The 15,674-nt window shown below is 38.8% G+C and overlaps 1 protein-coding gene across 2 annotated transcripts in view; it reads right to left on the bottom strand.

The window, feature by feature from the left end:
* LOC122548302 (endothelial PAS domain-containing protein 1-like) overlaps positions 1–15,674 on the bottom strand; it is a 101,852-nt gene that overhangs the window by 21,148 nt on the left and 65,030 nt on the right. For both annotated transcript variants that reach the window (XM_043686830.1, XM_043686831.1), the window contains exon 2: positions 11,857–12,047. In XM_043686830.1, coding sequence (XP_043542765.1) covers positions 11,857–12,047 — 191 coding nt within the window. The remainder of the gene's footprint in view (positions 1–11,856; positions 12,048–15,674) is intronic.

Below are 15,674 nucleotides of genomic sequence, written 5' to 3'. Positions count from 1 at the left end.
ATTCCCAAGAGTTCCAGGATTTGATCGAGCGACACTGAAGAAATGGTGGCCATTGCAGTCATTAATCAATGTAACTGGGAGAGAGCGAGTTGTAAAGTAGGTTGTTCTCTTTGCTCTTCTCAAACTGCATGCCGCTTGGCCAAGCTGGTAATCCTGTCTTTCAGGACTCAGTCAACTCAGTCAGAAGCAAGTGGTGTTGAAGACTGAAGATGTCCACTGACATCCTCAAAGCTTCCTTCAAGTTGTGTTCAATATGGAGCATTGACTCTGCACTTGAAAAATTATGCTAAGTGGTAATCGGCTGGAGCTTTGTTTGCACATATTTGATCTGATGCCTTGTGGTTTTATAGAGTCAATGCTGTAAACTCCCAGACACAGTCCTCTTGACTGTCATGCTTTCTCTGATAGGTTGTTCTGCCATTAGCAAAGGAGATACTCAGGGATGGTATGGGAGTTTTTAATTTTGTTTTTTTTATGGAGGTGTGGAATAACTGGATAGGCTAAACTTACTGTTCATCCTTAATTACCTTCGAGAAGGTGGTGGGCTGCCTATTTGACCTGCAGTCCATTGGGATAGAAGATGGAGTAGGTACACCTACAGTGTCATTAGGAAGGGAGTTCCAGGATTTTGACCCAGTGAAAGATTGACAATGTAATTCCGAGTCAGGATATAATCATCCAGCCAAGTGGAGAATATTCCATCTAATGCCTAACTTGTGCCTTGTAGATAGTGGACATTCTTGGAGAGTCAGGATTTGAGATACGTGTCACTTGCCAAGAATTCCTAGCTCCTGATGTGCACTTGCAGCCATAATATTTATATTGTTAATCCACTTCAGATAGCAAGAATTTTAGGGATGGCAATGCCATTGAATGGCAAGGAAAGATTGTTAGTTTCTGTCTCATTGGAGAGGATCATTGACTGTCACTTAGGTAGCAAGTAATATTTGTGCCACATATCATTCCGAACATGAATATTGCCTTGCTCTTTCTGAGAAAAAGTATGGATTGTGTTCAGTACCTGAGGAGTCACAAATGGTGCCAAACACTGCGCAATCATTCCCATTCATTTCCACTCCTAACCTTATGTTGGAGGAATGGTCATTGACAAAACTGCTAAAGATGGTTGGGCCTAGGATACTACCCGAAGGCACTCCTGAGAAATGCTCCAGAACTGATATGACTGATATTCAACAACCACAACTATCTTCTGACATGCTGGCATGAATGCAACCAATAAAGAGTCTTTTCCTCTTGATCCCCATTGACTCCAATTTTCTGTCACATGCTGCCTTGATGACAAGGACAGTGAATCTTACCTCACCTTTTGAATTTAGCTCTTTTATTCGCGTTTGGACCAATGCTGTACAGAGGTCAGGAGCTGAATTTTTCTGGAACCCAAATGAGTATTAGTGAATGTGTTTGTGATGTTGTAAGTGCTGCTTGATAGCATAGTAAATGATACTTTCCATGGCTTTGCTGATAATCAAGAGCTAATTATTCAGGTTATAATTGGCTGGGTTGCATTTGTCCTGTGTTGTCTGGGATGGTGGATGGAAGTGACTCTGTGAGCAACCCTATATGTTGGACTGTTACTTGACTAGTCTGTGATACAGTTTGATGCAAGTTCCCACATGTTAGTGAGGCTTGCAAGGCCATGTATATCTTTGCTGTGTCTGATGCCAAGGTTGTTGCTGGGAGATTTGTCTGGTTTTATTCATATTGTTTCTGTAGGAGTTTAACACAGTTGAGTGACTTTCAGAGTATGGTTAAGCATAACTAGCTTACTGTGGGTTTAGTGTCACATAGGAGTCAGACCACGTCAGGATGATTAGATAAGGTGGCTGGCAGATTTCTTTCCCCTGCAGGACATCAGTGAAACAAAAAGATTTTACTACAAGCCAATAATTTTGCAGAAATTTTACTAAGACTACTTCTCTTTAATTAATTAACTCAAGTTTACATTTCCCAGCAGCTTTGATGGGAATTTTATTAATACTTTTGAAAATTAGTCTCAAACCTGTAGATTATTCATCCAGTAAAAATCCTCTTTGTTGCTATACCTTTTATGTTGCTGAACATCATACAATCAGGTTAAACAGCTCCACACCAGCACTGTAATGGTGAAAAGTCATTGATGAAAAGGCTAAATTGTTATTTTGTCAAAAGACAAGAATCTATGTAAAGTGTGCAAATCAAGATAAAAGAAGAACAACAGGCATTCAATTCAAAAATTTAGAAATAATGTCATTTCTGTTTCATCAGCTCTTATTTTTCTCTCACAATGTATCATTTTGAATTTCAATTCTGACCACGTGCTAGGTGGCTGAAGATGCTGTTTTGAATTGGATTTCATGAAATACATAAGACATGAACAGGATCTTTATCTTCGGCTGTGTTTTTGCTGAGCTTCTGGTTTGTGATTGGAAACTGCAAGAACTGGTTCACATTTAGCAACATAATTTTTGCTGTTGATCACTGTAAATTTGCACTCTGGCTAGCACAGGAGAGCACTATACACATTTGGGCTGAGGTATGTACGGAGATTTCTCAGCTTAGCAAGTAAATTTTAAATGTCTTGAAGGCATGAGAGATCACGTATCTTTTTAAAAAAATAGGAATCTTCACTTCATTTTACAAAGCTTTCAGAAGAGTAAAGTATTACATTCCATTTCTTTGGGAGTAACACATAAATGGTATCAGCACACGCAAATTCCCCACCATCATTCTGATTGCACTGGAGTTGGACTAAAACTTGGACAAAAAGGGAAAGAGAAAGAATAGTGGGAAATGTCAAGAAAGAATAAAAAAGGACAATTATAAACATTTTATATATTTCAAAGTTGATTTGAAGTACTTTAGCAGTATCTCTAGTGTTAGAGCTGTTGCATTCTCATTATTGTATTTATATTGGGAAATATACAGGAAAGGAAAAATCGACAAAATGCAGAAAACATATGTTCTATGGAGGGAAGGTCTAAGCATAACACAAACAATAGATTTCATGAATGTCCCACACCCTACAACCATGCTAATTATGCCATTATATTCCCTTACAGTACCAGAAATAAAAAGTCTTCTATTTATGTTTTTCCCTTGTATTTACTAGGACAGATGCAAAAATGACAAATTGCAAAGGAAGCAACAGTTTCATGAGAAAAGGGTTCTGATTAGTTAACAACCTGCCTCTAATTGGTTGAGGCAGCGCCAACAACAGGGAACTATTGCCTCCCATGTTTTGCTTAAATTTAAAAAGATGCTATACCTGGATGTGTTCTTTTTGCCTGCAGAAATCCCTGTATATGTAGGTTCTAGCAAACCTAAGTGTTGTGAGCCTGACTGAAAATTTTAAATTGTTTGTTAATGTTACATTTGCACACTCAGGATAATTCCCCAAGTGCTGCCAGGACTCTAGTCTCTTTTTCAGCTATATTCCTTATATGCCTAAATGACTAAATGTTGATCTCAAAGATTTTTACATCATATGCTCAACATATCTACCACTGTGTACCCAGTTCCAAGGTGTATCTGCTGTGAGCCATGAGCTCACTATGTTCTTCGTATTTCTGTGCCCTCCCATTCTGATCTGATCTACATTGATCCTGCATTTATATTTCCAGGCAATTTTGCCTCTATACGTTTTGTTTACTTTGCAGGAGAAAACACATAGGAATAACACAGCCAATGAATGTCTTCATTAAAATCAGAAACAGGAAGAAACATGATCCCATAGTGGAGAAAACCTACATTCTCTCTCACCATCATCCCAAATCTTCAACCAGTGGGCAGGACATCTACATGGGAGCCCAACATTTCAAATTGTGTCATAAGAATACTGTGAAAAAAGTGACAGTTTACTGAATTTTTCCAGTGTGAATATTTTTACTATTTTCTGTGCTCTAAATTATACCATATGAAGCACCTTTTTGAATTGTTCAGGACCAAAGAGTCAAAGAATCCCATTTGAATAAAAGGGAGCTCTCTACAACTTCAGACAATAATCATTTTACATTAAGTATCTCCTACTTTGCACTGATTACTGCAGACCTCATCCACGTCCAAGCCAAATCAGCAGGGTGCTATTTTTAATTCTGTTTACATCAAGTTCAAGATAAAAATAGATTGGTTTGGAAATGGACCAGCAAGACTCAAAATGAAAGCCAGGTACTGAAGGTTTAATGAGTTTGGTGGCTACCATCACAAAATCCATTTTCTTTAGTTAAGTGATATTCCAGGCACAAACGAAGCAACATTTCACAAGTGAGATTATTTTGGAACAGAAGATATCTTTTTTAAAAAAGGCTTTAACTGCTTTTAATCCAGTGGCCAATACAGTGATATCTAGAGAGAAGGGATTATCCCTGAAAATCCCCACATGATAATGACCCTATCTAACAGATTAGGACAGTTGTGATGCCGAACCAGAGGGTTTCCATGTACAGCGGGAGAGAAAAACTAGAGGAGCAGTCACCTCAAGCTGTTCTTACACATCTAATAGCAGCTATTTCCAAAGGTGTGGTGACAGCTTGATTGTCTGGAAAATAATTTGTAGAATATGGAGATCCAGAAAGTCAGTGGAATAAATAAAAACAAAAAGAAAATCAATCTTTTGTACCAACGTAATTCCTTTCTCATTTCAATCTCACATGACAACTTTTATGCTTGCATTTACTAATATTCCAGATTTAATTGTCATTTGCCAGTCCATTGTTTGTAGAAGGAAAGGTATTTCAGTAAAAGAACAAAACTCCCAAACAAAGTGGTTCTGCTGGATGGTCAAATGAATTTGATTATGTTTGCAAAGTTGTTTTTTTCATTGTACCTGTGTATTCAAGCAGCATTATGCTGTGCACATATTTGACTTGGGCAGTGATGTTCTGTTCTATCTCACTGTGAGAAAACAAATGTTGACAGGAATAGAGTGTACAAACTTGCAAACACAAACATTCCTTTCTCTTTATTTTTGCCATTTTTTAAAAACAAGTTGAACTATTGACATCAGTTTGACATCAACCAAGAAGAGAATTTGAACAATTTACAATGTTACTGCATTACTCCATATGGCAATGCATGAGTATATTATCAGAAAGATGTACCACTCTTTTTGTAATAATTTAATATATCTGAATATTTGAGAATGAATTCAGTACTTTATTGTGTTTTTTTTTAAATCTTCAAAGCTTTAAAAATAGTTTGAAATAAATGTCATGAACACCTGAAGAAGTCAATGTGGCAGAAAAGTATTCATTTTTTCAAAGCTTTTTGTCTTGTACTCATCAAGACAATTTACAGGAAATATTAATGTAAAGGCTGTTTTTTATTCTGTAGGAGTAGGGGATGTTAATTGTTGCTGCAGGGACTCAGACTAACAGAGGCATGCCATTGAGAACATATGGTTAGATGATGACTTCATTAACTACAATGCTTTGCTTCATTTCAAATAGACAGGTTGTCTGATTAGTCAAGGCATTGGTCTGACAAACGAAATTCAGAATATTGAGTTTTGACTCAAATAGCTGACTGCTATTCTCTAGTTCATTTCTCTGACCAATGCCTTGACTGAACACAGTCAATCTGTCAGGTTTAAACTAAAGAAAAACTTGGCAGTTAACTGTCAGTCATCATCTAATTAGAGAATGTTTCATGACAATGCCTTTGCCAATCATCCAGTCTACTCAACCAGTGTAAATGTTTTTTTTTCCTTTGCATTCTTGCAAATTGTCCTGATGAGTGCAAGATGAAAAGCTTCAATTAATACACAGATTCTGTATGACCAGCAACTATTTAAATCTTTGTTAATCTAGTAGCATTTGAAATCCAATAGTTTTCTTCTTACATTTATTTATCATTGCTGAAATAGGGATAATTTAGATAAAAAGAAGTTATATAATTAGTCCAGAGAGAATGGGGTTAAACTTCAAGAGAAAGGAAATCAAAACAAAACAAAAAAGTCTTTAGAACAACCCTATACATGAAACCTGTTAAATCAATTCTTCATTTTCCAGTTACATGATGTACTTTCTGTATTGAACATGGAAGTATTATTAAAAAACCATTGTTCCATCTGATTTCCTGTGATACCAATCTCAATCTAGTCCTTAATTCAGGAGCAGCAGTTCCTTCCATTGAATTCTTTCCCTCCCTGCATTCTCAAAGTACACAGGATTAACCAATAAGCATGGCTTTGTGACTAAACAAAGAGAACATCTTTTGTTTCCTGAAAGCTTTAATGGGGGAAAGCGCTGATCAATGTAGAATCAGGCTCTGAACAGTATATGTACCAGGCTCAAGCTACAAATCTGTGCTGTTCTCATCTAAAAGAATAGTACTGTATGACCCCAGCCTGCCAAGATTCAATGTGCATGCTTGTTTATTGATAATTGCCACTTCATCACAGAATCAGTAAGGAGTACAGCACAGAATGAGGGCATTCATCTCATCATATCTACAATCCACTCTTCAAATAAGCATCAGGACCCTGTGTCATACTCCTGTCATTTCCCTTTACCCTGGCATATTGGATGATGATTTAAATAGAAACAATGTCCTCTTCAATGCCTCATTTGAACCTGTCTCCACCACACTTCCAGGTAGTGCATTCCAAAGCTGAACCTCTCAATGTGTGAATAGTTTTTCCTCAATTGCATTTGCTTCCTTTGTAAAATTGTTTTATATCTATGTCCTCTCATTCTTATTCCTTTTATGAATATGAACAATTTCTCCCTATCCACTCTATCCAAAACTAAATTCTATCAGATCTCATCCTTCCCTCCAAGGAGAATCGTCCAAAATTCTCCAAACCATCTTCATCACTGAAGTTCCTCATCCCTAGAACCAATGTTTGAAATTTCTTCTGTACTTTCTCCAACGTGTTCACAACCTTCCTATAATGTCGCACTCAGTAATGTACATAATACTCTTGCTGAAGTTTAATAAATATATGAGTTCATCATCCCCTTCTTCCAAATCTATGCTCCTATTAATAAAACCCAGGATTTTACAGACATTATTAACAGGTCTCTTTGACTGGTCTTGCCACTTTCTGTGCGAATATACAATCAAGCCCCTCTGCTCCTGCCCATTCTTTGGAAGTGTATCCGCTTACATTACATTGTCTGTTCATCTTTGGGAAGATTTGTAGCTTTGAGGAATTCTCATGTGTGTCTCTGTTTGACTTGTCCTAGGATGGATGTGTTATCCTAGTTGAAGTGGTGTCCTTTTTATCTGTATGCAAGGATACTAGTGAGAGAGGGTCATGTCGTTTTGTGGCTAGTTGATGTTCATGTATCATGGTGGCTAGTTCTCTGCCTATTTGTCCAATGTAGTGTTTGTTACAGTTCTTGCACAGTATTTTGTAAATGACATTAGTTTTGCTTGTTGTCTGTATAAGGTCTTTCAAGTTCATTAGCTGCTGTGTTAGTGTGTTGGTGGATTTCTGGGCTACCATGATGCCAAGGGGTCTGAGTAGTCTGGCAGTCTTTGATGTCTTTGATGTAGGGGAGAGTGGCTAGGGTTTATGGACATGTTTTGTCTGCTTGTTTGGGTTTGTTGCTGAGCAATCGGTGGACTGTGTTCATTGGGTCTAGATTAGAGTGGTGCTGGAAAAGCACAGCAGGACAGGCAACATCCGAGGAGCAGGAAAATCAACGTTTCGGGCAAAAGCCCTTTATCAGGAAAGGGCTGATGAAGAGCTTTTGCTCGAAATATCGATTTTCCTGCTCCTTGGATGCTGCCTGGCTGCTGCACTTTTCCAGCACCACTCTAATCTAAACTCTCAAGCATCTGCAGTCCTCACTTTTGCCTGTGTTCATTGAGTACCCATTCTTTTTGAATATACTCTATAGGTGATTTTCCCCTGTTCTAGTAGTTCCTCTGTGCTGCAGCATCTACAAGAAAAGAAGCAATCATCCCAACATCCACAAACGAAGCTGCAGCAGAACAATTTTCCAACAAACCACGACACACTGCAGCACAAAGGAACTACGCAGAGCAGAGGAAAATCACCTATACAACGTATTCAAAAGGAATGGGTACCCAATGAATACAGAACCCAAACATATAAATAGAAAGCAGGAAACACCAGCAGTGCTTTGTCTGGAGGCTCACTGAAGATGTTACCTAGTATGATGACGAAACATCTGAAAATGAACCTTTCAGCTCAGTGAGAAACCTACATCCATTGTCTGTTCATGTTTTTCCCATGAAAATACTCACCTCATACCTCTCTGCACACAACTTCATCTGCCATGTAACTGCCCAATCCACTGAATTTTATGTACTTTTAAAGTTTTACAATGCTTCCAAATTGGCATTTTGTGTCATCCACAAACTTTGAAATTGCCCTCTGTACACCAAAATATAAATCAGGAAAAGCAAGGGTCCCAATGTCAACCCCTGGGGAACTCAACTACAAACCTTCTCCAGCTCAAAAAGTCTATTGATCATTCCTCTGTTCCTTATCACTCAGCCAATCTTGTGTCCATGTTGCTATTTCCCTTTTTTCTATGAGTTATAACTTTTCTCACAAGTCTGTTGTGTTGCACTGTATCAAACATCTTCTAGAAATTCATGTACACTACCACTTCAACACCATTACCCTCATCAACTCTGCTATATCTTCAAACAACTCCAGCAAGTTAATTGAACATGATTTGCCCATTAGAAATCCATTCCTAAGTAAGCCATCTTTTTCCATGTGACTAATAACTCCATCGCAAATAATTGTCTCTAGAAGCTTCATCACCACTAAAATTAAACTGACAGGTCGGTATACCTCAGTGTAGTGCATACGTCAGCCCCGCTCTTCTGCTAAAAACAGTCTCTACTTGCATATGAGTCACTATCAATTATTATACTTCCCTTATTAGTCAACACGTGAGATCAAGCAGGTAACACAAGTGAAGTTGCCAAGATGTTAAGACGTGTTCACTCAGAGTAGATCACATATGGCAAAATATCAACTGGAATGGGTCCTCTAGCAAACAAATATAATACAGAATTGGTTTCAAGCTAAAAGTCGTAACATTTGCCAGCTCATCAAATAACTGCGTTGCAATGAGGGAATTCAGTGGGAAGTTAACAGTGAACCCACCCTGAAGAAGGTCTTCGAGATCGAATGAGAACAGCAACCAGCCACTGGCTTCATTTGAGAAGTATGTGTTGGAATGGTATCCTTGAATAATCATCAGAATGATTACATTGTCGCTAGCAATGCAGTGTGTAGTTATGAACTTAGATGTTCCAAATCAAACCCTGAGTCCAGCAAAGATTTCAGAGCAACAGCTGTTTGGTTTGGCTGGAACAAAAGTCTCAAACATTGTAAGAGAAGGCTCGGAGACTAACAAAAGATCCTGATGCCAACCTTGACAGCTTGCAGTGAATCAAGATAGTACAGTGGCAAAAATATGAGTAACCCATTATGTCACATCAGCAACATGGATACATTTCAATATGCCCAGAAACCAAACTGCATTAAGGTTCAAATAAAGTCCTAATGAAAACCACAAGACGTGAAAAGAAAGGTTCATGGTAGGAACTGCTTGTATGTCCCCAACAAAAGAAGAAATTAAAGCCTACAGTAATTTTTATAGGCATATCAATGCCAGTAATCAAGTTCCCTGTAATAATCTTTGTGCATGAATATGATAACAGTTGGACAGATGACAATGGGGTGAAGCTGTGAACTGATAATGTATGGAAAAGATATTCCATAACTCACTCAAAGAATACAGTCTATTAATGTCAAACCTTTTCCGATCTCTCATAACTAACGAGATCGAACAGTGTCCCTGTAGAAATAATATCCAAATTGCAGTTTACTATAGTTCCTTAAATATTTTATTGATATAAATAGCTAACACTTTCTGTACTTGTCCCAAAAATAACAAGTTATTTTATAAATGGACACAACTATCACAGATTCACAGAAAATCTTTGCAACAGAATTTTTCAGAGCAACAGTTCACTATTTTCAATAAAATATGATCCTAATTAAGATCAACCCTAGTTCATAAGCCAAATTAAGTATTTTTCGAAACTCTACTTATTAATCTGTTAAAGGGTTATTTTTGATCAACTTGCTGTCCCAATAAAACTATCATTTTGTCCAAATTAGGTAATATTCAATATCTAGTTATTGAAGTTCATCACTGTATCATGAGTTTCATCAATTGCATGGAATTGCTTGCTGGGATATTTTGAAGATATGGCTCTTCGAAGATAGAAAACATTCGATGATAATTAGCTTGTGTCACTAAGACAGGCCTGTTGGTGCCTGCCTTCCAAGAGCCTTTCGATCAACATCTTTCCACTGTTAAGATCAGAAATACACTGGGCGTTCAGTTAGACTTAAACCCACATCCTGCCACTTGATGGTCTAACCATATGAAACTACGCCAAATGTCTGTGTTGCTAATTCACCTTGAAATAGTGAAGTTAACGCAGCACTTGAAAATGCTTTTTCAATAACAAACATTCATTTTCCCCTGGTAATTGCTATTCCTTGGATATTACCTCTCGACAAATTCATGGAAACTGTGGATCGATATCCAGATAATTGAGATGCTTAAACAACAACAGGTTTAACTGTACTGTATATGGTTAGATAACAAACATAACTAATGGAGTTATTTTTAAGTCAAAATGCATATTACTTTAGTTATAAGTTTCGGATTCCATTGGAGAACAACTGTTAGAAGTTTTCTATCACATGGTAATAGATTACGTCACTTAAAACACAGTCAAGAATTTTGCAGCATGAATGAATTACTTTGGCTGATTTTAGATTCCTGCAACTATCAAACCCAGTTTCTTTTAGTTTCTGAAATAATTAAACAACTTAACATTAACAAACTATAACCAATTGTGCAGGTACGAAAGATATTTCATTGAAATGTTAAATGGAGGGCCTTAGCCATGTTTGATCCATCTCCCACACTTCTCCTCTCACGTGTTCCCTCCTTCCCAGAACAATGCAGGAGTCCCCTTCTCCTCACTTTCCACCCAAATAGCCTTTACACATAAAGGTCTGGTGCTCAGATTTGAACCCAAAGCTCCACCTGATGCCAAACCAAGGTTTCATACAAGTTAATCGTAACTTCAGAAAGAGAAACAAATGCTGGGAATTCATAGCCAATCAGATGGTATCTGTGGACAGAACAACTAATGCATCAAGTAGTATCCTTTCATCCAAATGAGTTGCAATTTTAAATGTTAATTCTGTTTCCCTCCAGACATGCTGCCAAATCTGGTGTGTATTTCCAGCATGCTATGTTAGTTTAAATTCTAGCATCCATTGTATTCTGCTTTTTCTTTTTAAATCCCTTCCATTTTCAGTCAATGACCCTTTTTATAAAACCTAGAACTTCTGTTCATCACTTTTTCAACCTGCCCTGCTACTTTCAATGATTTGTAGACTTACACCTTCAAATTTCCTTTGTCCTTGCATAACCATTTCAAATACCACCACAAGTTCCACTCTTGCTTCCCTCAGTGTCCTTGGGCGCATCTCATCTGGTCCTGGTGATTTATCAAAATTAAGCACAGTCAACCTGTCCCGTAACATGTACTGCCCTATCATCCACCAATAAGAGAGATCAGGAAGTCAGACAAGGAAAAGCCATATATCCCAACAGCAAGTATTAGGAAAATTGCATGTTTCTCTAAAACATCTGTCCATTTATTTTAATAGGTGAAGACTTATGTAGGTCAGCACCAGATCCACAGTGTGTGCTCATTGTAAGACATCTGTAATACAGTATACAGCCAGCTTGTGATAAGAGTCAATGGTTTCTATTCATACAGAAAGAAATTCACTTATAACCTTAATTTATTTTGCATTGTTTTAATCAATCTTACCTGAGCTCAAGAGTTTGCGGGTTCGTAAGAAGCTAATTGTCAGGCGCATGATAGATGCTTTGTCCAGGTGGGTACTGACACTGTGAGGTAGCGGCAGTTGGTGCGCCAGCTCATAAAATACCTCCGTTTCTTTGCTCCTTCTGCATCTTGCTGCATCCCTCGATTTTTCCTTCCTTCTCTCCGAGTTACTTCTGAAAGCAAACATTGCAAGTTTAATCCAGTGCTCCCAAACCGGAACTTCCACTCAATATCATAATTGCATGAGTCAGGACATTAGGTGACAAGGACATGAACTTTTGTCAGCTTATTTTGAAATCCAGAACAAAACATACATGCAGGTACCTTCAGGTCATCCAATCTTAACTTGCCAATAGTACCCCAGCTGCCTCTCCTAGAACTTAGGCAATTCCTCAGATTGATACTATCGGACGGTCAGATTGGCATCATGGTCACCCATCCCCCACTCTACCCTCCCTCTCACCCCCTAGTGCACAATACATATTTTTACAAATTCCCCCTACATGATTTGGTATATTTTTTACCTTTTGGCCACATAACCTGAATGAAAAATTGTAAATGCGTGAAGTTGGGCTGCATCAGTAATTAAAGTATAACATATTTGTCACAAAAACAGAAGTTGCTGGAAAAGCTCAGCAGTTCTGACAACATCTGTGAAGAGAAATCAGAGTTAATATTTCAGGTCTGATGACCCTTCCTGAGAACCAGATCCGAAACGTTAACTCTGATTTCTCTTCACAGATGTTGTCAGACCTGCTGAGCTTTTCCAGCAACTTCTGTTTTTTGTTTCTGATTTACAGTATCTGCAGGTCTTTCAGGTTTTTTTATAACATATTTGTGACAGTTTCTGTTTGCTACATTGATAAAATTGTGCAACTGTCTATATACACAACAGAAATCTTTACACAATATGCCATATTAGATTAGTTATATCTTGTATTATGAATGTCAAAGGCAGTTGATTAGGTTTTACACTCCTGACCTCACAGGTTTGAAGATAGTAGGCTCATTAAATCCAGCAGGTGGACTGCTCTCTGCCTACAAGCCTGTCTGTACTCTGCAACAATACCAGACGGCACTGACTGTCATGCCCACCAGTGGTCAACTGAGGCTCGAAGTGGACAATTCATGCCCAACCATGAACTTCATCCTGCCATCAGCAGAACTTGACCAATGATGGGAAAAGTCCATGCAAAGTGGCTTTCCTCTAGGTGCCTGGTAGTGGGCAGAGCGGCTATTCCTTTCCAGGAACCCAGGGCCCACAGGATAGCCTCCAGTAAGCTCCTTGAAACCTAGCTCCTTAGTTCCTTTGTTGGGATATGCAGGGATAGCACTCAGCCAGACCACCAATCATTGACCCAGCACTGCGTATCTCTGTCCCAAACTGCTACACGGCTGCTAGCCTTTGCAGGACCCTCCACTTTTTGAAGAAGGACTCCCTGATCTGGAAAGGCAGCATTCCTGCCTCCAGCCTAGTGACAACCAATCAACCTTTACATGGCCACAGGGTAGATGGTGTTCCTCTCAACAGGCTCCCTCTTGGGCATTTTAGCCTGGAAATAAAATAATTCAGCTCAGTTCCACTAACAGAAGGTGAGGTCAAGTCAAGTGCAAAAGTAGTGTACACCAAAAGCAAGGAGAGTTACTGTTAAGTGTTGGAATGTGTTTACTATTTGGTTAGCTTCATGCACTCCAAAGAGTCAGATGTTGAGCAACACATCTCTCTCCTGTTGTCAATAATGTGTTCTTAACCCAGTCTCAGAAACATATCTCTTATCACATGTGATTGAAAGCAAATATTTTCCATGCCTGCCATTCTTATAGCTTTCTTAACAATTCTGAGAATTATTAATACAATCATTGCTGGATTATGTAAAGTTTTGTTTTTACCTCCTTGCCTATTGGCAGACTAAGATCAAATATCATATGAAACTCCCAGAATGGTTGCATTTAAACCCAGATTAAAGAATTAAAAGTGACAGTGCCATATCTCTACTAAAGTCAATTCCTTGACATTAAATCAAAGTAATTGTTCATGCCAATTTAGGATAATTATGTTCTGATGTAATTATCAAAGAAATCTACTAAATCATCAAATTCCATTTTAGCTCAGTTTCTCATGGTTCTAAATATACGGCCCAAATTGTCCTCTCCCTGGATAGTGAGGAACCAGATATACAACCGAAGTATGTGTTGCAATCCTGTGGAAGTCCTGATTTACATGACCTACATGCAAATTGTCTAGAAAGATTAAGTTTCCAATATTAATTCGCCTCTTCCCTGCGACCCCCATGGATGTCTCCAGCTTGGAATTGGTGTCAGAGATCTTGGACATTTGCAATGTCCTCACCTGAGTAATTAGACAGGAAACATCAGACAGAATGACCCAGACCTTCTGATCAGTTACCACCACCACTCCAAACCCACTGTTTACAACAGGGACCAGACAACATAAACTATCCTTTTACCTACAAATGATTTTCTGTCCAAAAGTCATTTGGACAGGATTCCAAAGAGCTCCTCTAGAGCAGAAGGAAACATCAAGAGAGGGCAGTGATATGAATCTGTGCAAACGTCCATCCTCTATTTGCATTGAAACTCTTACTCACCAGAATCCAGAGCTAGTAATGTCCCAAAGCTTCTCAGTGTGTTAGTGATTGAGTGCGTAGGTGGTTAAGTGGCTGGCATGGAGGGTGGGTGGGGTGAGGTAAGTGAATAAGTGGACAGCAGAAGTGGAGTAAATGGGTAACTGGGCAGAGTGGCAGGCTATTAGGGTGTTGGGTGGGTAGATGGATCAGTTGCTAAGTCAGGAGGGGTTAGTACAGGTAGTCAGTGGGATGGGTATATGATAGAAGGTAAATGGTGGAGGCTACAGGTCAGGTTGGTGAGAGTGAGAAATTGGAGGGTGGGGTTGGCAGCACATGGGATCAAGGGGGGAATTGATGGTGAGGGGTCAGTTGTAGAGTTATGCATGAGTCAGAAAAGAACATATCTGTCTCACAATTCCTGGGTAATGGTCCAGGTAAATATGTCAGAACTGTTTGAATTCTCAGACCTAGGTCATAGTTTATAAATAAACAAAGACAGATGAGGATTTCTTTTCTCTCAGCAGGTTGAGAGTCTTTGGCATTCCCTTTCTCAGAAGGCAGTGGATGCAAGTTTTGAACATATTGTTCAGGCAGACGTAGATAGATTCTTGATGACCAAGGAGGTGAAAAATTAGTGGGGATATACAGGAATGTAGAAGTGAAATTAAAATCAGATCAGCCATGATCACATTGTCAGAAGTCACATGACACCAGGTTATAGTTCAAAAGGTTCAGTTTTCTGAGTGCTGATGAAGGAGCATTGCACTGAAAGCTTGTGATTTCAAATAAACCTTTTGGACTACAACCTGGTGTCTTGTGACTTCTGACCTTGTCCACCTCAGTCCAACACCGGCACCTCCACATCATGATGATTTTAAATAGTGAAGCAAACTCAGAGGGCTGAGGGCCTACACTTGTTCCTTGTTCATGTGTTTTATGCCTCAAACTCATAATCAGACATTTTTAGAGGTCCCAAGGAACAGAGTATTTCCCACCCAAAGATCAAGCTTCTTGGGCAAACATCTTGGGTCATATCTCCAGTTTCTGATGATCCCGACCAGTCGATCTGGGCTACTGAACCCTAGTCTAAGTCTTGGGTCACTGTGTAACTGATCCACCAATCACTCAAATGAACTCGCCCTCTGAATCTGACTAGACTTACCCATCCCATGACCACTTGTTAACATTCCTGACCAAACATCCAATCGCTAG

The sequence above is a fragment of the Chiloscyllium plagiosum genome, unplaced genomic scaffold (genome assembly GCF_004010195.1).
Source record: "Chiloscyllium plagiosum isolate BGI_BamShark_2017 unplaced genomic scaffold, ASM401019v2 scaf_229, whole genome shotgun sequence".
Taxonomy (NCBI): Eukaryota; Metazoa; Chordata; class Chondrichthyes; order Orectolobiformes; family Hemiscylliidae; genus Chiloscyllium; species Chiloscyllium plagiosum.
This window is presented reverse-complemented; position numbering and strand designations above follow the sequence as displayed.